The sequence below is a fragment of the Aotus nancymaae genome, unplaced genomic scaffold (genome assembly GCF_030222135.1).
Source record: "Aotus nancymaae isolate 86718 unplaced genomic scaffold, 86718_ANA_hifiasm-v0.15.2.pri h1tg000122l, whole genome shotgun sequence".
NCBI lineage: Eukaryota > Metazoa > Chordata > Mammalia > Primates > Aotidae > Aotus > Aotus nancymaae.
The window spans coordinates 341,829-368,705 of record NW_026988537.1 but is presented as its reverse complement, the minus strand read 5'-3'; the positions used below and the strand labels follow the sequence as shown (position 1 = coordinate 368,705).

At 39.8% G+C, this 26,877-nt stretch overlaps 2 protein-coding genes and 1 pseudogene across 4 annotated transcripts in view; all 3 read right to left on the bottom strand.

The window, feature by feature from the left end:
• Positions 1-16,266, bottom strand: part of BTBD8 (BTB domain containing 8) — a 116,432-nt gene extending 100,166 nt beyond the window's left edge. The window contains exons 1-2 of one of the 3 annotated variants that reach the window (XM_064371139.1): positions 15,892-16,266; positions 7,604-7,801 (exon numbers count right to left, since the gene is read on the bottom strand). In XM_064371139.1, the coding sequence (XP_064227209.1) occupies positions 7,604-7,801; positions 15,892-16,040 (347 nt within the window). In that variant the 5' untranslated portion in view covers positions 16,041-16,266. The remainder of the gene's footprint in view (positions 1-7,603; positions 7,802-15,891) is intronic. The other 2 variants (XM_064371138.1, XM_064371140.1) reach the window with 2 other exon arrangements.
• Positions 16,267-19,795: 3,529 nt separating this feature from the next.
• Positions 19,796-24,670, bottom strand: LOC105708787 (cysteine and histidine-rich domain-containing protein 1-like; annotated as a pseudogene).
• Positions 24,671-24,790: 120 nt separating this feature from the next.
• EPHX4 (epoxide hydrolase 4) overlaps positions 24,791-26,877 on the bottom strand; it is a 38,677-nt gene continuing 36,590 nt past the window's right edge. Inside the window, exon 7 of the mRNA XM_021667958.2 lies at positions 24,791-25,395. Coding sequence (XP_021523633.2) covers positions 25,164-25,395 — 232 coding nt within the window. The 3' untranslated portion in view covers positions 24,791-25,163. The remainder of the gene's footprint in view (positions 25,396-26,877) is intronic.

Below are 26,877 nucleotides of genomic sequence, written 5' to 3'. Positions count from 1 at the left end.
TGATTGCATGTAGTATGACTAACAGCACTAAGTGCCTTCTGGTGGTTAGCATGACTATGTGTTTTTCCAGCCACATTCAACTGTGTGAATGCAGAAGTAGAGAAGTCAGAGTTGAATGTAAGATTTGGGGTATTGACATACAAATAAAATTCAAAGGGAACAATGGAGTTGAAGCTGTATGCAAAGTGAGTAGTAAAATGATAGCAAAAGGAATTTAAGCTGTGTAAGGAGGAAAATGAGGACCTAAGAGGATACAAGACAATTAAAATACAGGCTGGACTTGGTGGTTCATACCTATAATCCCTGCACTTTGGGAGGCTGAGGTGGGTGGATCACGTGAAGTCAGGAGTTTGAGACCAGCCTGGTCCACATGCCAAAACCCTGTCTCTATTAAAAACACAAAATCAGCTTGGCATGGTGGCAGGTGACTGTAATCTCAGCTACTTGGGAGGCTCAGGCACAAGAATTGCTTGAGCCTTGGAGGCAGAAGTTGCAGTGAGCTGAGATCATGCCACTGTCCTCTAGCCTGGGTACTCAAAAAAAAAAAAAAAGTATTAAGATTAACTCTACCAGGACCTGCAATTAATGAATTATTGAACTTGAAGTCTTAAAGGGAATAAGCTAGAAAGACAGGATGTAGAAGTTAGAAAATAAGATTCTTGGCATCAAGATTATGGAGGCTGCAGCTATTGGTAACAGCACTATTTAGGATTTGACATGGCAATGAGTAGTTGAGGTGGAGTGGATAACAAGATTACTAGAAGACAGGAATTGAAGGCACTGAGAGACCAGGTTACTGGAAACATCATCTATATAGCAATTGCAGTTACTAAGACATAAACGTAGGAAAATTGACAATAGTAGCTAAAAATCTTTAAGGAATGAGGACTGATTTGGTAGTCTGTGGACTGTCCTGTGATATAGACTAGCAAAATGACAGTCAACGATAGGGGAGTAAGAAGGAAGGAAGCAAGGACATTCATGAATGTCTCAAATGTACCGGAATTTTGGTGTTATTCAGGTATAGTGAGGTCAACAGATCAGGAGATAATTGCCATTGAAAAGATAATTTGTTAGTTATAATTTACAACAAGAAGGGGTACACCATACAGGACCACACAGGGAAGCAAGGGGATCTGTCAGAAGCAGCAAGGGGAAGGCATGGATAAAAGTCTTTATTGGGGTTTTCAAGGGAAGGAACGAGCAAGGCAAAGCGAGCAACTGAACAGGATCAGGACTGATTGTTTGAATAATGTTGGCTGGCTCTGGGCTACAAGAGTGAGCCGTAGTTATCTGGTACCTGGCTATGGGATGACTAGGGGAAAAGAATATTATCTCCTGAAATATGAGAACCAGATAGAGAACGTGGATATATGGGTCGGTGCATGTACTTAGGATTGGCTAGTTCTCAGGTAAGTCATTTACTACCTCTAGGAATTAGCTAACCCTGGGAGGGGCAGTCTTCTCCCCCAATCCCATCAACAAGACCCCAGATACCAAAAAGAAAATACAACAAGGAAGACACCTATTCCAAATACTTTCAATCCCTGTAGTGTAGGGAATGTGGAAGAGACAATGGCCACTGCCAAAGAAAGCTTGCAGAGGAAATGATATTCTTTGTTCTGTGCTCTTTTATGTATTTACCTGAGTGAGACTTTATCCTGGCATCTCCCAGCTCTTGATGTTCAACTAAAAATTCAAAGGTCCTCCCTCTTTTCTTTACCTCTCCCATGCACACACATTCTCACAACAATAATCAGGTTATGATCCTGAATTGAATTTTAATCATGAGGTCATAAAGCAAGCACAACTTTCCACTGACAATCACTTGACCCCTATCTGAAGTCGCTGCATATAAAACAACTTTTCAAAGGCTGTATTTCACATTCTAACTCAAGTGCACAAAGTGCACACCAAAGGGTTATAATAAGAAGCAACATAAAAGATCATTTCAAAATCTTTATCCGTTACTTAAAAAGAAAGGATATTGCACAAAGCAAAAATTCAAGAAATTATTTTATCAGAATTTTCACTAGAAGAAATTTTCATGTCAACATTTTCCATTGTATTGCTTTCCTTTTGCCTTCTTTTCATACAAATTTCAAAGCAATCTGCTTTAAAAGCAAAAAAAAAAAGGGCACGTCCCAAGTTTTTTCTATGTGCAAGACGCTACACGAGGCACCACTGGAGATGAGCACATCAATGAGACAATCTAATCTCAAGGAGCTTACACAATTACAGACACACACGACCAACCTGATACAAAACAGAATATGATTAAGTGCTTAAAATAGAGCACTGTGGAGTGCTATGAAGCACAAAGCCAGCTACTCCAACTGCTTTCTCTGAAATGAGAAAACTGAAGCTGAAAAAAATAAAACAAGATAATGCACAGTCAGAAGATCTTATTGCCAAATCCAGTCCAGTGCTTCCTCCACTCTCCCATACTGAGTCTAACTCAATCTTTTCTAATCACTTTTAATGATAGCAAATAAAAGACATCACTGATGTAATGTCTCCCTTTCTCTACTGTATAAAAATTTGATCTATGCCAAGTATCTTTTTGTTTTGTTTTAAGACAGAGTCTCGCTCTGTCACCTAGGCTGGAGTGCAGTGGCATGATCTCTGCTCACTGCAACCTCTGCCTCCTGGGTTCAAGCCATTCTCCTGCCTCAGTCTCCTGAGTAGCTGGGACTACAGGTGAATGCCACCACACCCGGCTAATTTTTGATATTTTTAATAAAGACGGGGTTTCACCGTGTTAGTGAGGATGGTCTCGATCTCCTGACCTTGTGATCCACCTGCCTCAGCCTCCCAAAGTGCTGGGATTACAGGCATGAGCCACCACACCCAGCCAGGATCTTCTTTTAAACATACAATCAACAGCTGAAGAAAAGTATAATTTCATAGCAGCTACTATTATGAATAACAAAATAATCATGAGATCATAAAGCAAGCACAACTTTCCACTGACAATCATTTCAGCCATACTTGAAGTCACTACCTATAAAACAATCTTATTCAGTGCTTACCATATGCCCAGGCCACCATGCTAAGTGCTTTATAACCATCACACTTAACACTCACGACACCACTCTAGGTATTATTAATGTGTACCTATACACTATAGGTATTAAAAATGTGACCATTTTTCAGATGGGGAAACTAATGCTAAGTGATTAGTCTAAGTTCACATGGAAGCGGTAGACCTGGCTTCACTACAAAGCTTGTTCTTACAACAACTTTCTACCACCTACTAGAAGAAAAAAGTGTACATTTTAAAATCAGTATTTCGGCCGGGGACAGTGGCTCACCCCTGTAATCCTAGCACTTTGGGAGGCCAAGACGAGTGGATCATCTTGAGTTCAAGACCAGCCTGATCAACATGGAGAAAACCGTCTCTACTAAAAATACAAAATTAGCTGGGCATGGTGATGCATGCCGGTAATCCCAGCTACTTGGGAGGCTGAGGCTGGAGAATCGCTTGAACCCGGGAGACGGAGGTTTCGGTGAGTCAAGATTGCGCCACTGCACTCCAGTCTGGGCAACAAGACCAAAACTCCATCTCAGAAAAAAAATAAAGTTGGTATTTCAAACTCAATGATGAGCCTATAACCTATACTGAAAAAAAACATAATGATTTTCTAAGTTGTACTTAGAGTATCTGCTTAAATTGTAGTATATTAAGTTCTTTTAATGAACACAGGAAGCCAAGGTTAGGCAACTTTTCATTTATGTTTTCCATAGGAGCGTCACACATGAAACAGACATAATAAAGAAAAAAGGCAACTGCTAAAGCATAAAATGAATAAGCCAAATCACATAAATACATTTAAAATGTAATTATCCAAAGATAATTTTCTATACTAATGTAAATGTCATTTTTATTATAGGCAAAAACCATGTCAGCAAATAACTAAAAGACTGGCATCTAAAAAACTTCTGGGATATAAGGATAGATATAAAAGATACATAAGGACATAAAAACACAAAAATCCAACTGACTTCTCATACAAAAACAGATGAGTGATACTGGCCTAAGGACAGACATACCAACCAATGGAATAAAACTGAGAAATCAGAAATAAACCCTCACATTTACTGGTGAATTAGCTTAGGCTGCCGTAACGAAATACCATAGACTGAGTAGCTTAATAACAGAAATTTATAACTCAGTTTTTGGAGGCAAGACCAAGATGAAGTACCAGCATGTCGGGTTTGGATGAGGGCTTCCTGGCTTCCAGACACCATTGCCTCACTGTGTTCTTGGATAGCAGGGATAGAGTAGGTGTCCACATAAGCTCTCTGGTGCCTCTTCTTTTTTTCTTTTTTTTGGATACAGTCTTACTCTGTTGGCCAGGCTGATGCAGCGGCATGATCTTGGCTCACTACAACCTCTGCCTCTAGGCTCAAGTGATCCTCCCACTTCAGCCTCCTGGGTGTGGTGCACACCACCACATCCAGCTAATTTTTTGTATTTTTGATAAAGATTGGGTTTTGGCATGTTGCCCAGGCTGGTCTCAAACCCCTGGACTCAAGTGATCCACCCACCTCAGCGCCCCCAAAGTTCTAGGACTACAGGTATGAGTCACTGTACCTGCCCTGAGTCTTCTTAGATAAGCACTAATCCTTATGAAGACCTCACCTTCATGAACTCATCTTAAACTATCTCCCAAAGGCCCCATCTCCATCTACTATCACACTGAGGGTTAAGGCTTCAACATATAAATTTGGGGTGGAGACAACTGCAGTCCACAGCAATGGGCCACTGATTTTCAATAAGGGTGTCCAGAAAATCCGAGGAAAAGAAGGGAGTGGAGGAGAAAAAACTGGTGCTGCTGACAACTGCATATCCACATACAAAAGTATGAAGCTAGACCCTTCCTTACATGATACATGGCAGTTACCTCAAATGGATATAGACCTAAATGTAAGAGCTACAAATATAAAACCATAAAATTCTAAGAAGGAAATACAGGAGTAAGCTGGGCATAGAGGCACATGCCTGTAATCTCTGCTACTTGGGAGACTCACTTGAGCCCAGGAGTTACAGACCAGCCTATGAAACACAGCAAAACCCTGTCTCAAAATATATATATGCATACACACACATATACACACGAGTGTATTAGTCTGGTTTTGCATTGCTATCAAGAACTACCTAAGACAGGGTAATTTATGATGAAAAAGAGGTTTAATTGACTCCCAGTTCCCCAGGCTGTACAGGAAGCATGGCTGGAGAGGCCCCAGGAAACTTACAATCAAGGCAGAAGGTGAAGAAGAAGGAAGCACGTCTCATGTGGCCAGAGAACGAGGAAGAGCTCTAGAGAACAGCGGGGAGGTGCTACACACTTGTAAACAACCAGATCTCCTGAGAACTCACTATCATGAGAACAGCAAGGGAGAAATCCACCCCCATGATCCAATCACCTCCCACTAGGCCCCACATCCAACACTGGGATCACAATTTGACATGAGATTTGGGTAGAGACACAAATCCAAACCATATTAATGAGTAAATTTTCAAAACCCTGGATTAGGCAATGGTTTCTTAGCCATCACACCAAAAGCACAGTGACAAAAGAAAAATTAGATAAGCTAGACTACATAACAATTTTTTTTTTTTCTTTTTTTGAGACAGGAGTCTTGTTCTGTTGCCAAGGCTGGAGTGCAGTGGTGTGATCTCCACTAGCTGCAACTTCCACCTTCTGGGTTTGGGTGATTCTCCTGCCTCAGCTTCCTGAGTAGCTGGGATTTCAGGCATGCACCACCATGCCCAGCTAATTTTTTTGTATTTGTAATGAAGATGGGGTTTCACCATGTTGGCCAGGCTGATCTCCAACTCCTGACCTCAGGTGATCTGCCCACCTTGGCCTCCCAAAGTGCTGGGATTACAGGAGTGAGCCACTGCACCCAGCCTGAATGCATAAGAATTTAAAACTTTTGTGTCATAAATTATAACATCGAGAAAGTGAAAAGACAATCCAGAGAATGGAAGAAAATATTTATAAATCATATGTGTGATGAGTCTAATATTACAACATATATAAAGAGCACTTATAAGTCAATAATATAAAGACAAACCAATTTAAAAAGGGCAAAGGATGTAGATAGTTCTCCAAAGAAATAAAAATGGCAAATAGCATACAACAATATGCTCAACATCATTAGTCGTCAGGGAAATATAAATGAAAACTACAATAAGATACCAGTTCACATCCACAAGGAGAATAATAATAAAAAATACAGACGATAATAACAAGTATTGCTGTGGATGTGGAGAAACTGAAGTCCTCATTCACTGCTCACACACTAAATATAAAATGTTATAGCCAGTTTGGAAAACAGTTTAGTAGTTCCTCAAAAGGTTAAACATAGTTACCATATATATGACCTAGCAATTCCACTCCTAGGTATGTACTCAAGAAAAATAATAACATAGGTTCACAGAAAAGTTTGTATATAAGTGTTATGGCAGCATTCTTCATAATAGTCAAAAAGTATTAATAGAAACAATTTAAGGCCATGAATGGATTAACAAAATATGGAATAGCCATACAATGAAATATTATGCAACAACAAAAAGAAATGAAGCACAGAATGAAGAGTAATTTAAACTAATTTCTCCCACTATTTAGTTGATGACAATTCTGAGTTCAAAACGAGGCCCCAAAATTACTAAAAAGTCCAACTGATGTTCTGTTTTCAAAAAACAATTTGACCAAATACGAGTTACTATGGTCTGACTGTTTGTGTCCCCCCATCCCCCAAATCCATATGATAAAATTTAATCCCCAATGTGGTGGTATGAAGAGGTGGGGCATTTAAGAGATGACTAGGTCATGAGGGCTCCACCCTCCTGAATGGGATCAGTGCTCTTATTAAAAAGACCCAAGGAAGTTTATCCCTTGCCATGTGAGGGCACAGAGAAGATGCTATCTTCAAGGAACTAACCCTCACCAGGCACTGAATCTGCTGATCTTGGACTTCCTAGGCTCCAGAATTGTGATCAATACATTTCTGTTGTTCACCAATTGCCCAGTCTAAGGTATTTTGTTACAGCAGCCAAAATGGACTAAGAAATAAGCCACGAGAATTAAAACAGTTACGATGTTATATTTTTATAAATATACATACTTTAAAGTTTCACAGACCAACAATACAAAAGTCAGTATATAGCAATGGTTCTCCAGAAGGGGCAATTAGGCCCCCCAGAGGACATCTGGCAATGTCTGGAGACATTTCAGTCACAACTAAACATCCTAAAATGCACAGAATTGTCCCCACAACAAACAATTATACAACCTGAATGTCAATAGTGCCACTACTGAGAAACCCTGGCACATTTAAACTACTAGAGAGCACACCATTTCTCCTTTCTCAGGATCAGTCTTAGGTTAATGCTTAGCCTCTACCAGTACTAAGTTTCTAATATTAATACTTAGCCTCTACTAATACCAATTACTAAGATAATTCAGAATTTGAGTGAATGGATTTTTCTTATCAGATTAAAAAATACATATGAAAATATATTAAATAAAAACATACATGTTAAAAATAAGCAATTACATATTAGACTTATATGGATAAAGAAAGCACTTACTGTAAAAACGTTCTAAATTCTGAAGCTTCAACATTCTCCACAGCAACAGGCTCATGATTTGTTAAACTATTTGATGTCTGTCCAATAGTATGAAAATAGAAGTCAGGAACCCTTGTTAAAAGGACTGCTTTGTGTGCTTTGAACAAAGTACAACCTACAGAGAAGGTAACATCTGTATGGAATTCTTCCCTTAGAAGCCTATAAATAAAAAGGAATCATAATTTAATTAGTGATGCTAAGAAACAAACACATATTTTTATAAAGTAGGTTTAAAATAACACATAAGCTAAAAAATAGAGGCAACATAAAGTTAATTCAAAAATGAGCTTGTTCTCAGTTCATTCAGAAGAACATTGTTTAATATTGGCTTAGAGCCTAATTTTCTAATATTCATAGTGAAAACAAAGATAATTTCACTAAAAGAGTAAGACTACTGTTTCAAAATATTTTTTCTTATGAATTCCTTCTGATAATAAAAAACTTATTTTCTGCTACTTATGTTGATTTTCCTTTAGATGTACTACCTTCTTTAGATTTTTTAAATGCAAAGGTTGACATGGTCGTTAATTATTGAAAAGAATCCATTTTTATTTTACTTAAATTGAAGCAAAAAAAAGTAAACAGTCAATGACAGCAACAGACCACATATATCAGTAGAAAATTCAGATTAGAAACTGGTACTTTGTTCTGGCTAATGTTAATTACCAAGTCTGAAATGCAGGCATGGCTGTCAAAAATATGACATTTAGGCTCTTTTCCAGTCTCCCACTCGAACAAATAGAATTGTGCTCTAATCTATCATTAAAATGATGGATTCATGAGGCAAACCCTCTCAAATCCCTTTGCTGATGTAGTTATTGTAAAGCCCACTGATTACATGTATACGTGAGTGACAGAACAGAAATCAACATCATAATAGAAAATGTCTATTTTGATGTTGTAGAAATGTCTATTTTGAGGCAAAAAATAGGTAATCTTTTGCCTCTTTGCAGTAACTATATATTTTACTCTCTAAATATTAAATAATACATCATGTCACTATAGCAATATCATCAGCAAGGTATGCATTCTCAGAGGACTTCTCTATTACAGGATATATAAAACTGGCCATCACATCAGTACACTACAGGAGATGCAAGTAATGGATAAAGATATCCATTACTGTGAAAGCTTGGAAAGTTGCCAATGACACTCATGCTCCCTCAAGACCAAGTTAATGGCTCCTCCTCTAATCCCATCACACTCAGTACATATCTCTATTATAGTATTTTTGTCATTGCATCATTATCATTTTTATGTACCTTTCTCCCTACTAGACAATGAACTCCCCAAGGGCAAAAACTGTATCTTCAGTATACAGCGAGAATTCAATGTCTGATATTGAATGATCCTATTTTACCCTAGACAAAACAAATCCTTCAGAGCACAAAAGCTTTCAGAATCTTGAAAATAATGGGCAAACAGATGCATCTTAGTTTGGTCAATATTTTCAATAAATTATTTTCATAAGTAATTTTTAAAGTTACACAAAAATGGCCGGGCGTGGTGGCTCACGCCTGTAATCTCAGCACTTTGGGAGGCCGAGGTGGGTGGATCATCTAGGGTCAGGAGTTCAAGACCAGCCTGGCCAATATGGTGAAACCCTGTCTTATAAAAAAAAAAAAAAAAAAAATTCTGGCCAACATGGTGAAACCCTGTCTTATTAAAAAAAAAAAAAAGTTACAAAAAATGTGTTTGGCTCTCAAACTTTAATTGAAATACAAACTGTAAAAATACTCGATTTGTTCCTTCCTCCCACCTTCCTTCCCCCCATCCCCCACCCCTCAAGTGAATAAGGAAGCACTGCAGCTGATAGCCATACAACCATCAGAAGGGAATCCACCTTGTTGCTAATAGATGCTCATGAGTACTTGCTAAATGGAAAAAAAAAAGTTTATAAAATTGTTGGCCAGGTGCAGTGGCTCACGCCTGTAATCCCAGCACTTACGGAGGCCAAGACAGGCGAATCACGAGGTCAGGAGCTCAAGACCAGCCTGACCAATATGGTGAAACCCTGTCTCTACTAAAAATACAAAAATTAGCCAGGCGTGGTGGCATGTGCCTGTAGTTCTAGCTACTCAGGAGGCCAAAGCAGGAGAATTGCTTGAACCTGGGAGGCAGAGGCTGTGGTGAGCCAAGATCACACAACTGCATTCCGGCCTGGGCAACAGAGCGAGATTCCATCTCAAAAAAGACAAAATTGTTAATGTGGAAATACAGTGCTTTTTATTTGATAAAATCACTTTTATCAGTTTCAAGTGTATTTTGTATGTTACAAATCTGAAAATCTGACTTAGACTGGCTTACACATTAAGGAGTTTACTGGCTCATCAAATAGTGAAGTCCAGAGGAAGGACAGATTAAAGCAAAGTCTCAATGATGCCAAGGCCCAGCTTCTTTCCATCTCACATCTTTGCCAACTACTGTATTCACCTACTTAGTCCATTTTGTGCTGCTGTAACAGAATACCACAGAATAGATAATTTATAATGCACAGACTTTATTGGTTCACAGTTCTGTAGGCTGGGAAGTCCAACATCAAGGTGCTGGCATCTGCAAGGGCCTTCTTGCTAAGTAAGTCATCACATGGTAGAAGGATAGAGGATGAAAGGAAGCAAGAAGGAGCCAAACTAATCCTTTTATAACATCACCAATCCCACCCACGAGGGTGGAGCCCTCTTGGCTTAAACACTTCTTAAGGGTCCTACCTCTTAATACTGCTACAATGGCAATTAAATTTCTTTTATTTTCTTTTTTTCTTTTTGAGACAGGGTCTCACTCTGTTGCCTGGGCTGGAGTGCAGTGGTACAATCTCAGCTCACTGCAACCTTCACCTCCCGAGCTCAAGGGATCCTCCCATTTCAGCCTCCCCAGTAGCTGGGACCACAGATGTGCATCACCACGCCTGGATAGTTTTTCTATTTTTTGTAGAGACAGGGTTTTGCCATGTTGCCCTGGCTGGTCTCAAACTCCTGAGGTCAAGGAATCAGTCCCCTTCGGCCTTCCAAAGTGCTGAGATTACAGAAATGAGCCATCCTGCCTGGCCTGTAAATTTTTTTGAGAGAGTCTCGCTCTGTCACCCAGGCTGGAGTGCAGTGGCACGATCTCAGCTCACTGCAACCTCTACCTCCTAGGTTCAAGCAATTCACCTGCCTCAGCCTCCCGAGTAGCTGGGAGTACAGGTGTGTGCCTCTACCTCCTGGGTTCAAGCGATTATCCTGCCTCAGCCTCCTGAGTAGCTGGGAGTACAGGTACACATCACCACACCAGGCTAATTTTTGTATTTTTAGTAGAGATGGGGTTTCACTATGTTGGCCAGGCTGGTCTCAAACTCCTGACCTCAAGTGATCCAGTTGCCTTGGCCTCCCAAAGTGCTGGGATTACAGGCATGAGCCGGCCAGGCCTGTAAATTTCAACATGAGTTTTGAAGAAGATAAACATTCAAAGTTATGAATGATAGGTTTTATCAGACTGCTGATAAAACCCCGTTATCACTAAACATTTACTGAACACATACTATGTACTAAGCACTGGGAACATAAAGATGATGAAAACGTAATACCTATTCTCAGGGAGCTTAAGAGTATAGTAGGGAAGCCAGGTCTGAAAATTAAAGTGTGTGATACATTCAACGGCGTAAATTTTGTTCAGGGACAGACAAAAGAGGAGACCTCACAGAGTAAGAGATAAAGAACTTAACTGTGCCCTTCGGTGAAAGAGGAGTCTTGAAATTGTGTGTGCTGAACCTCTATTAGCCTCAATAGGGAAGGCACCAGGTTCAAGAGGCTGAAGAAGAGATCCAGAGTCAGCAAACGAGACACGGGCTTTTGTTAGGGGCTTACATACAGCGGACAGAGTCCAATGGTGGCGAGCTGGACAAGATCTCCATTTACCAGTCCAGTGGTAGTGGACTGGGCAGGAAAACAGCAATCCCTTGCAAACAGCATGGCAGTTTATATAGAATTTTCACTTAACACCCTTTCCTTAATGTCCTCCACCTGGCAACCTTTGTACAACTCAAACTCAGGGCTTCAATCCCCTTTACTGCCTGTGTTCCACAGAATGGGCCCAGAGGCTCAGACGGTCCTCACAGACAAGAAACGAATCTCTGAGACAGCCACTCCCAGATTCCCTAGCTAGTAACACACACAGGTACATCCACCATACAGGGGCATTCTAAGGGTATGCTTACATTATTGCTATCAGGTGTGTTTGCCTTACAAATGCTTTGAAACACTGGTAAATTTATTTTTCAAAATATATAAATTTGTGTAGAAGAGGAGTTAGATGAAAATGAGAATGAAGATGAGAAAACTACCACAGATGAATGAAGCCAGGAGAGGATCAATGGTGATAAAGAGGGGATGAACTTAAAATATATTTAGGTAATAAAATTCGCAAGAGTTGGTAAAATTGGCAGGGAAGGGAATAACTTGGATCTCTCTCATATTTGGATAACCGGGTGCTAGTGATAATATCAATCTGCTAATTCAACTTCCCTCCTCTATTCCAGACATATTTCCAATTGTTTCCTGGATACAGCTTCCTGGACATTCATTACACCCCTTCCTTTCAGGCAGCATCAGGCTTGTACAGGGTGGCATGGTAGTAGCCTATACGCTTCCCTTTCAAACGTCCTAAGATTTGGGGCCATTTTCAATGCTTCCCTTTCCCTGTTCCCTAGCATGTCATCAGTCACCAAGCCTACTGTTCCATTTCCACTGCCACTATGCATTCCTGGACTATTATAAAATCTCCCAGCTTGTCTCCTTGTTTCCAATTTCTCTTTCCTTACATTCAAGATCCAAATATGTTAATTCCCTATTTTAAAAACACTAATGGTTCTCCACTGCTTCTAGAATACATCACAAACATTTCACTGGAGAAAGCAAGCCCGTGATCTAGTTTTAGTCTACCCATTCAGCCTCACCTACTGTCACTCTGATTGCCTGCCGTACTCAGTCTCCTTCCAAATAAAGCTACCAAAATCACTTATTATTTATATGTGGCCCTGGTTTGTACCACATGCCCCTACATCCTAATCACATCTGAATGGACAATGAGCTGAACCAAGGTTAGTCACTGGCCAGTGTAGGAGTTAATTAAGCAGGAGAACTTGAGCAGGGATGTTCTATAATAAGCAAGAACCAACTGATGGCACTGAAGAGCATTCCTAAGCCAATCTATGGTAGAAAAAGAAATGGGTAAGGAGAGAAGAAGAGATGAAGGTACAAAGTTACTGGAAGATCAGTTTGCATAGCTACTGTAGAGGAGGCAGACTGCTTGGGTTCATATTCTGGTTACATGACCCTGGGCAAGTCATTTGAAAGTCCATGGAGCCAGATTGCCAATATTCTTATTCTGACTCATCACCATTTTTATTTTTTTTTTGAGACAGAGTCTTGCTCTGTCACCCAGACTGGAGGGCATGGCTCTATCTCAGCTCACTGCAATCTCCACCTCCCAGGTTCAAACAATTCTCCTGCCTTAGCCTCCCAAGCAGCTGGCACTACAGGTGCCACCATCATTTCTTTTTTAACATTCAGTTTCCTCATCTGTTAAACGAGATCAGATAACAAGACTTACCTCACAGGATTCATGAGAGAAATAAGTAAAACATTTCATGTAAGCCTAGTGTATATAGCAAATAGTAGTATAACAATAAATATTATTTTTTGTTTTTTCACAACTGCCCCGAATAACAGTCCATTTGCCAATATGGTCTTATTGTATGACTGTTATCATATCCCAAACAACTTTCCAGTTCTACATCAAAGCTGGCTTTTTGAGGACTGAAACTATTCCCTGCTTTTCCTCACCTCTCTACGTATCGTATCACTTCAGGTAACCTAGGAGTGTCTCTGTTCCTTACCATTTGGAAGAGTCTAACATGACTTGCTTTCTCAAAATAAATCAAGCTCTTTCAAATTTCTGTGCTTCTGCAAAAGTCATCCCCCTTTAGATATCCTCTACTTCTCCCTTCCCAATCTTTGCCTATTCAATTCTTAACCAATCCCTAAGAGCTCACTCAAATGTCACCCTATAAAGTCTTCCCCAACTCACCCCACCACAACTATCACTTATTTAACCATTACCTCTCTCACTAGAGTGTAAGCACAAACAGCAAAGCCATGTTTTATTAACCTTTATTACTTAGGACTTAGTACAGGGATAGGTATGTGGTTGGTGCTAAATACTTTGTTAGTATTTGTAGAATAAATAAATGATAGTGCTATGCTTGGAGAAGATTAACTTAGTATAACATTTAAGGTGGTTGGGTGAGCATTTTTTTTGCTGTTGTTTTTTTATTTTTATCCTACTACACCTATAAGAATTTGGGAGTTCTGAGTCCTAGCCTCAGTTGTAACTAAGACGAGTATAAACTGTTCACTAGCAATACTTTTAACCTCATTTTCTATTAGATGTGTCACCTTCCGTATATTCATGACACGTTAAGGCTCACGAAGCAAGGAGAAGAATACAGCCACTGAAAAAGGGAACATCTCATCCTTAAGAGATTAGCCGGCTGGGCGCGGTGGCTCAAGCCTGTAATCCCAGCACTTTGGGAGGCCGAGGTGGGTGGATCACGAGGTGAACAGATCGAGACCATCCTGGTCAACATGGTGAAACCCCGTCTCTACTAATACAAAAAATTAGCTGGGCATGGTGGCGCGTGCCTGTAATCCCAGCTACTCAGGAGGCTGAGGCAGGGAATTGCCTGAACCCAGGAGGCGGAAGTTGCGGTGAGCCGAGATCGCGCCATTGCACTTCAGCCTGGGTAAAGAGCGAAACTCCGTCTCAAAAAAAAAAAAAAAAAAAAGATTAGCCTTAGAAATGTTAACAACCTTAATATTATATTTCCCATCTTTTTCATCAGTCCCTCCCTGGTAGAGACAAAGCAGCTTCCCCAGGAGATAGGCCTAAATTAAAGGGACTTTTTACTCTAATAAATTCTGTTTATAGCTACCAGAGCCTTAAGTACGGGTGACTTTTTGACAGAAAGCACTTTGAAATGTACAGTGCTGGCCGGCCGAAGTGGCTCAGGCCTGTAATCGCAGCACTTTGGGAGGCCGAGGGCAGATCACTTGAAGTCAGGAGTTTGTGACCAGCCTGGCCAACATGTTGAAACCCCATCTCTACTAAAAATACAAAAATTAGCCAGGCGTGGTGGCACACACCTATAGTCCAAACTACTCCTCGGGAGCCTAAGGCAGGAGAATCGCTTGAACCCAGGAGGTGGAAGCTGCAGTGAGCCAAGACCACACCACTGCACTTCAGCATGGGCAACGAAGCGAGACTCCGTCTCACAAAAAAAAAAAAAATTAGTTATTATTAGTAATTATGTTTACTTCAGTGGTTCTCATAGAGTCAACCTAGCCAGCAGCATTAGCATCACCTGAAGCCTTGTTAGAAATGGAAATTTGCAGTCCCAACTCAGACCAACTGAATCTGTAAGTATGGTCTGGGACCCAGTAAACCTGTGTTTTAACAAGCCCTCCAGGTAATTATAATGCACGCTAAAATTTAAGAATCAATGTTTCGCCGGAAATGTAAATTCGCTAGGTCATATTTCTAAGCTTCATTTTCTTTGTAAGCTGAAATGACTTTAGCCGGATTCCCAATCACCCGAGTTGGATATCCGTGAGGCTTACAAAGTTTAAACGGCAGGACAACCCTCCATTTGCCTGGGTCCTCACAGGAGCTGAGAGTTGCTGGGAGCTATAGAGAGCTCTAGGTGGAGAGAGGAAGCCAGGTCGCAATCAGAAGGTATTTCTATAGAAGCGTTTCTGGTAAATTATTTAAAGAGAGCTCAGAAGAGACCTCCAAGACTATAGTATTGTTATTTCCTCATTTCAAATCATTTTTCTAATTTTCTTAAAACTGTATAAGCTTATTTTAAAAATTATGTAAGTTTCAGGACCTGGATCCACCCCGACCGTAGTGATGTGAAACAGCTAAGCGTGCCTGTGTTAAGATATTTCCAGCAAACTGGTGCTGCACATAACTAAGCCTTTAATTTTTGTTTTCCCTTTGAATCTGGTTCATGGCGTCGAGGTGCTCGGGACCGGCCATACAGGGCGAGTGAAGCCACTTTTGCAATAGCGGAGAGAAGACGAACGTCCCGCAGTCGCCTGAGGCGGAGAACAAAGTGCGGAGGGACGGGGAGGCACAGCCGAGAGGACCCACAGCTCGGGGCGGAGGTGGACGATGCAGGAACCGGAGCAGCCAGAGCTCCCGCCGCCTCCTACCTGAGCAAATCCTGGCTCAGCTGCTCCGACGTCATCGCCTTCAGCCGGCGCCGCTCACACCGCCCCTTTCTCTGCAACCCCTGACTGCAAACTTCAGCGGACCCCGGAAGTGCGGTGCGGGCCGCGTCGCCCTCCCCACAGCCAGCCATTCCCCACAGAGGCGCAGCGCCCGGCAGGCCGAGGACTTCGCCTCGCGTGCCCCGCCCAGGAGGAAGAAGGGGGCGTTTCCGACCGTACGCCCGGCTCCTGCCAAAACCCTGCCCCTAGGGTAAAAGGTTGACGCCACGCTTCTGTCTGTAAACCGCGTCCCGGAGCAGCCGGACCGCGGTGGGGAGCCCCGGAAGCCCAGGACCGCGGCGGCTCGTGACGCGGGAACGGCGTGCGCATGCGTACTAGCTCTGTTGACGTCTGCCCGCGGCCACCCAGGCTCCCGAGGCCAGGCACGGACCATCCCACTGGGCAAACCGATCCTCAGGCTCCTTATCCCCTCCCCTCCTCTTTCCCTTCCGGTTGGTGTTAACCATTCATTTCAATGTTTTAGTGAGGCGCGAGTTCCAATCAGCAAATGCAGCCTTTGCATGCTGTCTTCCTGACATGTCTACACTTCTTTCCAACGAAAGACTGGGCGAGTCCCACCCCCTCACCTGGCTTCTTAATACTCGGGTAAATGTTTGGGGCAAGAAAAATTGGCGATGGGACGGGTAGGTGAAGACATTTATAAACTGCCAGTCAGAACAATCCTGAGTCCAATGTAAGAGGTACGTACACCATCTAGCAGCCCAATCCCCTTTTTATCCACGGAGTGGCGCATATAAGCTTTTGGACTTGATCGGAGAAAGCTCAGATTAATAGACAGGGCTTTGTATATAAAGCCCTAACATTTATGACCAAAAAAGGAAAACTAAGTAAAGGATAAAGTCTCTGAGCAGTGAAGTGGTGGATGGATGAGCTACAGAATTCTATGTTGTCCCAAAGAAAGTAGCAAAAGTGATTATCATTTAAGTTTTTGGTCTTTATTATTTGATTGCTACCTTCAAAGGAAGAAAACTCAGTAGTTCTGCTTCAGGCCGGGCAAGTCCCATCCACTTGGGAAACAGAGGCGGAATGGTGGCTTGAGCCCAGGAGGTCGAGGCTGCAGTGAGCCGTGATTGCACTGCACTCCAGCCTGAGCAGCACAGCAGACCCTGTGTTAAAAAAATAAATAATTCACAAATCCTACGCAGAAGATGAAGAATAGTAATTACTTGGAAAATATATGGCCAGGTTGCAGTGGCTCACACGTGTAATCCCAGCACTTTGGGAGGCCAAGACAGGAGGATCACTTGAGTCCAGGAATTCGAGACCAGCCTGGGCAACATAAGAAGACCTTGTCTCTACCAAAAGAAAAAAAAAAAGAAAGGAAAATATATTGACTTTGTATTTGTACCATAAGGTTAGCCAAGAGGTAGCCATAATGGCCCCTCTCAAATATTCAGACATCTTAATTCTGAGAAATATAATTGAATAATTGATTTTTAAAAATTAATTCCTAAATGCTTGGATGGATAATTGATTCTTAATTATTCCTGTAGAAAAGAGGGGTGTCAAGATAATATAATACTAGCTTATATTTGAATCCTTATTATGTGATAAATGCTCCTCTATTTGCTCTGTGTGTATTAATTCAGTTAGTCCTTACAACAACCATTTAGCTAGGTACTGTCTTCAGACCTAATTTACAAATGAGGAAGCTGAGGCATGCATAGGATAGGTAACTTGGCCAAGGTCACACAATGTCATATGTCACACTATAATATATGGTGTGTTATATCAAAATAATGGTATATTCTAACCCAGGCAGTATTTATCTTTTGACTGGCAACTTTAGTCCATTTACCTACTCTCAGTAGGAATGTAAATTGGTACAGCCATTATGGAAAACAGTATGAAGGTTCCTCAAAAAATTAAAAATAGAGCTATGATATGATCCTGCAAACCCTCTTCTGGGTATATACCCAAAGGACATAAGATTAGCACCTCAGAGAGATATCTGCACTTTCATGTTTGTTGCAGCATTATTCACAATAGTCAGGATATAGAAACAACCTAAGTGTGCCTGGGATGGATGAATGGATGACATTGTATATGTGCCATGGAATATTATTTATCCTTAGAAGAGAAGATCCTGCCATTTGCGACAACATGGATGAACCTGGAGGACATTACATTAAGTAAAATAAGCCAGGCACAGAAAGACAAATACTGCGTACTCTCATATGTAGGCTCTTTTAAAAAAGTAGAGTACATAAATAGTAGAAAGGTGTTTAGGGGAGATGTAGGTCAAAGGGTACAAAGTTGCATTTATGTAGGATGAATAAGTATAAAGATCTAATGTACAGCATGAGGACTATAGGTAATAATATTTATTGTATACTAGAAATTTGCTAAGAGAGTAGATTTTAGGTACTCAAAAAAACAATGGGGGGTGAGGGGGAAAAAGTAACTGTGTGATGATGACATGTGCTTGACTATATCATTTCACGATGTATGTCAAAACATCATGTTTCCAAATATCTATAGGTTAAAAAAAAAATCAGAAAACCACCCAGGCAGTCTAGCACCAGACTCCCTTCAAAGTCCTGCCAGATTTCTACCAGGCCTCTTTATCACCTGATAAAGTAACAACTAGGCAACTCTCTAGTTGGAAATGGGTGACAGAATGATTTCTGGTTCATATTTATCTTAAAACCACTTAAGTTAGGCCGGCTGCGGTGGCTCATGCCTGTAATCCCAGCACATTGGAAGGCCGAGGTGGGCAGATCACGTGAGGTCAGGAGTTCGAGACCAGCCTGGCCAATCTGGTGAAACCCTGTCTCTACTAAAAATACCAAAATTAGCCAGGCGTGGTTGTGCATGCCTTTGGTTCCAGCTGCTCAGGAGGCTGAGGCAGGAGAATCACTTGAACCTGGGAAGCGAAGGTTGCAGTGAGCTGAGATCGTACTACCGCACTCCAGGCTGGGTGACAGAGCAAGACTCCATCCCAAAAAAAAATTTAAAAGAAGAAACTTAAGGTAACTTAGGCGGCTATGTGAAATGATTAAAAAATAAGTAAGTACTCCCTTAAAGAAACAAAACATGGCTGGGCATAGTAGCTCACACCTGTAATTCCAACACTGGGAGGCTGAGGTGGGAGGATTGCTTGAGGCCAGGAGTTCGAGGCTGCAGTAAGTTATGATCGCATTGCGGCACTGCACTACATAGCCTGGGCAATAGAACAAGACTGTCTCTAAAAAAGAAAGAAAAAAAATCTTGTCATTGATGGTTCACATTCTACCATTAGAGAATACTTAAAGCATTATTTTTATTTTAATTCATCTCAGTAGTCATTTATCCCTTAGTGTCAGTGAGGTTTTCAGATGTTCTTCCTGAAATAATTTTTGGTCAGGAGGAAAAGAGTGTAAGAAACTAGCAGTGGGAGCTGTGAAGATAAACATGGCTTAACTTGTAATTTTTTTTTTTTTTTTTTTGAGACGGAGTTTTGCTCTCGTTGCCCAGGCTGGAGTGAAATGGCATGATCTTGGCTCACCACAACCTCCACCTCCCGGGTTCAAGCAATTCTTCTGGGCAACAGAGGGAGACTCCATCTCAATAAATTTAAAAAAAGAAAAGAAAAGCTTTTCAGAGAGAGAGACAGACAGATGGAAGTCTTGTCATCTTGTCCAGGCTGGCCTTGAACTCCTAGCTGGGCTCGAGTGACCTTCCTGCCTCAGCCTCCTGAGTAGCTGGAACTATAGGAATGTGCCACCATGCCCAGCTGAGTAGTTTTCGTTTAGTTTTAAGAACTTTATATAAAAATTCGCTGGCCACAGTGGTTCAAACCTGTAATCCCAGCACTTTGCGAGGCTGAGGTGGGAGTATCTCCTGGGGTCCAGAGTTTGAGACCGGCCTGGCCAACATGGTGAAACCCTGTCTCTACTAAAATTACAAAATTAGCCGGTGATGGTGGTGCAACCCTGTAATCCCAGCTACTTGGGGGGCCTAGGCAGGAGAATTGCTTGAACCTGGGAGGTAGAGGTTGCAGTGAGCCAATATTGAGCCACTGTACTCCGGCCTGGGTGACAAGAGTGAAACTCTGTCTCAAAAAAAAAAAAAAGAGAACTAGATTTAAAAATTCGATGGGTTAGACAGCTAAATATAAAGAGTGAAATTACATACCACTAGAAACAAAGTGGGTAAATTCCTTTATTATCTTGGAAAAAAGAACGAATGTGTATATGTATATGTGTGTATTCCACATATTCCTTAATACTCAGATCACCTCTTCTTAAACATAAGGTGACATGCATACAATATTTACTATTCTGCATCTTGTTTTTCCTCATTTAACAGTATCGTAGAGGTTATGCCATACAAATGCAGATCTTTGTCATTTCTTTTTATAGCAGCAATTCCACTACATTTCACTCAACTAAGCATTTTTATTAACTTTTTTTTGACAAACTAATAGTAAAACTATATGCTACCTAACAATATCTGTGTCCCTTTATGTATGAGTCAAAGATAAATATCATGCAGATTTTTATCCGAACAACAAATTCAAAGATTCCTTAAGAAATAAGAAACGAAATACCATGGTCACTAATGTAAACAGACTAAATATAAAAGCTATATATGTGTGTGTGTGTGTGTGTGTGTGTGTGTGTGTGTAGATTTAAAAAAATCAATGTTTTTATCAATGTAACTAATCTGAGGCTGCAAGAACTCACTGCTTTGAATAATATTTCAATCACATATAACAGATTAAGATACTGTTTAGGGGAAAACAGCCTCAGAAGGAAGTATTAAAAAAAGGTATATTATTCATTACCTTTAATCAAACTAAGTATCAACCTTTTCCCCAACCCATAAAGACTTCATGTCTCTAAATGGTTCCTAAATCATGAAAGATAACTTGAAAAATTTTAAATACATCTCAAGGTATTAGATGCTTATGCACTCTATGTGGGTCCAACTTTTACTGCCCAGAGTTTCTTGTCATGGTAGTGTAACGTCATCAAAGTCTGGTTGCCAGATCTTTTTGTTTTTATTTGTAACAGAGCTAAACCTTTTTAACAGTTATATTAACTTCATCTAAGTTATTTGCCAATGGTAATAGAATGATGTGTATGCTTTATTAATGAAAATAGTACTTCTGCAAAGTTTTTTTTGTAAGAATTCCATAAATACCAAGGAAAAGAAAACACTCAAGGGGTTTGGGAAAGAAACCCCTTTTATTTTTATTTTAAATCTATGTAAGTTTAATTTATTCCCAGACTTTCTAAGTTCTTCCAGAGTTTTGGCCTTCATAATAGTTCCTGATTTTTCTTCTTGAGCTCTGCACTGCCTCAAAACCTATCCAAATGATCTAATTCTGTGTTACCTCTATTTACTATAATGAACAATATATAATCAACATTATATCACTAGAATTATGAAGCTCTTCATAAATTACTTTTTAAAAAAACTCCAAAAGAATTAAGCTGTTTTTAAAAAATGTAATAGATAGTCATATAGTCATAATGCAAGTTCATATGTTTAGTTTTCTGATATCCTAATGTAATTCCATAAACCTTTTTATTTTTGAGACAGAGTCTCACTTTGTCACCCAGGCTAGAGTGCAGTGGTGCGATCTTGGCTCACTGCAACCTCCACCTCCTGGGTTCAAGTGATTCTCCTGTCTCAACCTCCTGAGTAGCTGGGCCTACAGACCCGTGCCACCACGCCCAGCTAATTTTTTGTATTTTTAGTAGAAATGGGGTTTCACTGTGTTAGCCAGGATTGTCTCAATCTCCTGACCTTGTGATCTGCCCACCTCAGTTTCCCAAAGTGCTGGGATTACAAGTGTGAGCCACCACAGCGGCCTCCACAAACCTTTTAAGTTTACAATTTTATATAGTTTTCCATCAGGGAGGCAAGATATATATAATTTCTGTTTGTATTTAACTATAGGTTTTAAGAGGGTTTAGTCTCTAAATCAGTAACAATTTAGTCATAACACCATACAAACACATTTAAATATTCAGGAAAGAGATTTTTAAGATTATTGCTTAGTCTTATAAAATGGTGAATCTTAACCAAATTGATACCTTTGTATTCTTATTTATGTTTCCTATACTCTTACAGCATACTGCTTGGCAAGCAATGTAAGTTTTGACATAATTAAAAAATTCAAGTAGTTGTAAACAAATTCTAATTTGTTGAACAATTCATACATTCCCCTTTACTTCACTACCTCAGAATTAATCCTCCTTAAAAAAGTAATCATCCCACATAGAAAAACCTGCAGAGCTTCATCTCTTCCTTAAATATTTTCAAGTTATATAAGAACACAAATCCTTGAAAAAACTTATTAAAATTTGATATTTCATTCTGCTTTACTAATTATGGAATAATAGACATAAAAAAACATGTTCCTTAATGTTTCTCTGCTTAACAGAGAAATAGAAATACTGCAATCGTGGTTATGGGCTATTTTGCAGTCTCTTCAAGTACAGAACACAGCTATGGTTCCTACCAGTAAGGAGAAATGAATAATCAATCTTACATTAATACAAAAGAAAGACGAGAGGCACAAAAAGACAAACTGACTTTGGCTTTTAAGGACCTAATGTTAACCCTGAAATGCCAGATTCAGTAACACAACAACAAAACAAAAGCTTACAGCAGCAAGCCTCCACTTCACACAACGTTAAGAATTCTGAAATACTTAATAGCCTTCCTCCCATCTCCCACTCAGTTTGTTGTGTCGTCTTTTTGTTTTTCCTCCTTTTTTGCTGCAGGCACTTCAAGACTTGCCCACTGCATCGGTTCAGCTTTTCTCACAGTGATCTCAATCTTTGTTGCAGTCATAGATACATAACTTCTACTTACATCAATCACACCCCATAATTTCACATTTTGATCAAATTCTTTCCTTCAAATACAATTGTGCACATTTAACAATGTGCTGTTTACTTCTACTCGACTAAGTTCTGGAAGTGAATTTTTAGTGTATACTGAAATGGTAACTTCACCTCCAGTCTGATGCCAGTCATGGCTACGTGGAACGACTTTTCTTCCAGCATCCTTTTTAGTCCACATGTGTTTCCCGATTGACAGCCCTTTTGGGCTAAAAATATATTAAAATCAGAAGTTTATCTTCTACAACAGCTCCAGTATTTCATCCCCTCATGGAAAATAGGTTCTCCAGAATGGTATACACAGACTTCTTCTAGACTCTCTAGGTCCCGATATGTGTTTGAACACCCTTCATTCTTACACGAGGTCCCAATCTTAATTTCATCTTTGTCTTCTTTTTTCTTATCTTCTTCATTCCCTAATGATGGTTTAAGTTTATTAAGTGCTTGTTTTAGGGAGGCAGATATTTTTAATTCCAAATTTGTCATTGGTTCATCTAGGCTTGGCCTTTTTTTTTTTTTTGAGACGGAGTTTCGCTCTTGTTACCCAGGCTGGAGTGCAATGGCACCATCTCGGCTCACCGCAACCTCCGCCTCCTGGGTTCAGGCAATTCTCCTGCCTCAGCCTCCTGAGTAGCTGGGATTACAGGCACGCACCACCATGCCCAGCTAATTTTTTGTATTTTTAGTAGAGACGGGGTTTCACCATGTTGACCAGGATGGTCTCGATCTCTTGACCTCGTGATCCACTCGCCTCGACCTCCCAAAGTGCTGAGATTACAGGCTTGAGCCACCGCGCCCGGCCGGCTTGGCCTTTTTATTGCTTCTGGCTTAGGGGCTTGAATGATGTGTTCCTGAAATTTGGGTTTCAATTCAGATAGTTCTTTCTTCTCAGTAGTCTTGACTTCAGGTTTGACTGGCTCAGGTGGCTTCTCACTGTCATATCTACCTTTTGTACAGCATATGATGCTTAAGAAATCAGAAAAATCAGGCCGGGCACGGTGGCTCACGCCTGTAATCCTAGCACTTTGGGAGGCCGAGGTGGGTGGATCACGTGAGGCCAGGAGTTCAAGACCAGCCTGGCCATCATGGTGAAACCCCATCTTTAAAATAAAATAAAATAAAATAAAATAAAAAAATAAAAAGAAATCAGAAAATCATTTGTTCTTCACTTAGAGCAAGACCAAACCTTTAATGCGTAGTGAAAAACTGGAAGACCTGGGTGGTATGTGCAAGCATCATCGGAATTGGTCTCAGGATTGAAGTGCTGACCACAGCCCTGGTTGTAACACAGCAAAGCCATTTTCTTTTCCCACTGTCACAGGCAAGGCCCAAACACCAGGAACGGAAAGAGGATGCGTTAGCTACTACTCCCGTGTTGCCAGCACCGGTCTGTCAACTGCCATTTTAGTTTCTTCTTTGAATGGCTATTTATATCCTTTGCCCATTTTGCTTTTGGTCTTTTCTCTATTTTTAGATGTTGGAGATATTAGTGTTGTCTGTGAGATAATTTGCAAATATATTTTTCCATTTGTCATTTGTCTTCCGACTTGGCTTGGCTTTTAGTGGGTTTTTTTTTTTTCTTGATGTTTTTGTTTTAATGTAGTCAAATTTATTCTTTCTTTTTGTTCATTGTTTCTGGACTTTGAGTCATAGGTGGAAAGATTATTCCAACTTCCAGATTGTAAAAGAATTCATACGCTTTCTTAATAATGTGTGATTTCACTTTTTATACTTAGCTATTTAATTCATTTGGAATTTATCTTGTTACATGGTATGAAGAAAAGATCTAATTTTATATTTTATTTTTTCCAAGTGGCCATCTACTTGTCCCAATACCATTTATTAAAAGTCAGCTTTTGGGCTGCACAGTCATAAAACTGAGGAGGCAGAGCCGAGACGGTCAGGACTGCTCGCTAACTCTATGAACAGGTCTAAGTTTTTGAAAGTAAAAAGAACTTTTGAACAATAGAATGCAAATTTATATCATTTGCAGGTTTGCCTTATCATATGGCACAGCTTATCTTTAATATACATTTGTAAAAGGCACCATATGTTAACAGAGTTGAAAAAAAAAAGCAAGAAACCAAAACAGAGCCACTTACTTCAAACTTCCTTTTTGTACAAGTGTATTAAGGCAGATGCTTATCTGTGCAAAATACACCAGGAGAAAATCAACATTGTATTAATGTTCACACAATCTCAGATTTTTTTCAATGCCATTTGTCAGGATATTTATTTATGATAAAGCACATTAAAACAGTTTTTTTCCTAATAAAACATAAAGAAGTTGATGAACAATTTTTAAAAATTATTTAGAGATTTCATTACAGACCCTTCATAGAAGTTAAAGAAAAGTCAATCTTTTTTTCTTGTTTCTTCTTTTAGAAATGTCCATATCAATTTGTTCACTATGTCAGGTTGGTCTTGCTGAAGCCAATGACTGGCTTCTGACAAAATAGTTAGCCTGAAATAGTTTTTAACATAAATCTTTGTGACTTCAGCCATTTCAACCTCCATGAATGCGTCATTCTCTCCCCACAGTAGTAGTGTTGGAGTGCTCACCACGTGATGCTTGAGAGGCAGGCAGCTATAAAAACAAAATATGTGGGCTTGAGATTCACTGTAAAAGTTAAAATGACATATTCCCATAATGCCTTACTAGGCCATGCATTCTCAAAGGGGGCAATCTTGCCTCTAAAAGGGTGAAAATTGGATTCTTAGGAGGGTGAAAAAAATCTTACCCTTTGCATATATAAAGCATGGATATACGTACAGCACATAAACAGATACTAAAATTTCACAGGGTGGGGGTGATTGGGGGAAAAATGTCTAAAAAGGAAAGTTACAATGAAAAAATGATTGAGAAACAATGCATTAAGTAATCAACCTTTACTATAAAATATTTAAAAGACTATTTAAGAAAAGGTCCAATAAAATTTAAATTGGATAAGGCTAGCAAAATGTATAATAAAAGCTATAAGTTAAATATGAAATTCATCACTATGAGGAATAATTTGTTTTAAAAGGATACCAGAATTTCTGAATGGTGTGATGAGAGATTTAAACTATTGATATATTACTGTTTAGCTTTATTTTAAACTTTTTAGATAATCTGATGCATTTTATGTGAAAATTGGAACTGAAACTAAAAAAATATACTTGGACTGAGCTTTACTATTATATGATACTATATTTTGCAAAAAGATTATTTTTTAAAACAAAGGTTTGTTATATATGTGTGTGTGTGTATGTGTGTATGTTCTTTTGTTTGTTTGTTTTTGAGATGTCTTGCTCTGTTGCCAGGCTGGAGTGCAGTGGCACAATCTTCGCTCACTGTAACCTCTGACTCCCTGGTTCAAGCGATTCTCCTGCCTTAGCCTCCCAAATAGCTGGGATTATAAGCATGTGCCACTATGCCCAGCTAATTTTTGTATTTTTAGTAGAGACAGGGTTTCACCATGTTGGCCACGATGGTCTCAATCTCCTGACCTTGTGATCCACCTGCCTCAGCCTCCCAAAGTGCTGGAATTACAAGAATGAGCCACCGCAGCCGGCCATATATGTGTGTGTGTGTGTGTACATATATATATGTTTTTAAAATTAATTTGAGATGAGGTCTCGCTATGTTGAGCAGGCTAGTCTCAAACTCCTGGCATCAAGCGATCCTCCTATCTCGACCTCCCAAAATGCTGGGATTACAGGTGTGAGCCAGCATACCTGGCCTATATTTTCTTAAGTACAGAAAATTATGAAGAACAAAAATAAAATCATTTATAACTCCATTATCAAAAGGTAATATTGTGATTTTTCTATGCATATACTTGAAACTATACTATAAATATAATGCAATGTGAACAATTTATACACAGTACACATATGCAAGTTTCACATTCAATTATATCAAGAATTTTCTAGTTTCATAATATTTTTCAAAAAAATTGTAAAAGATACTAGTTCATGGCATAACCCATAAATGACTTGACTATTCCCCTATAATTGAATATTTAGGTTTTGTGGTATTTCTCCTTGTTTTAAATTATGCTACAATAAGCATTTTATGCCCAGATTT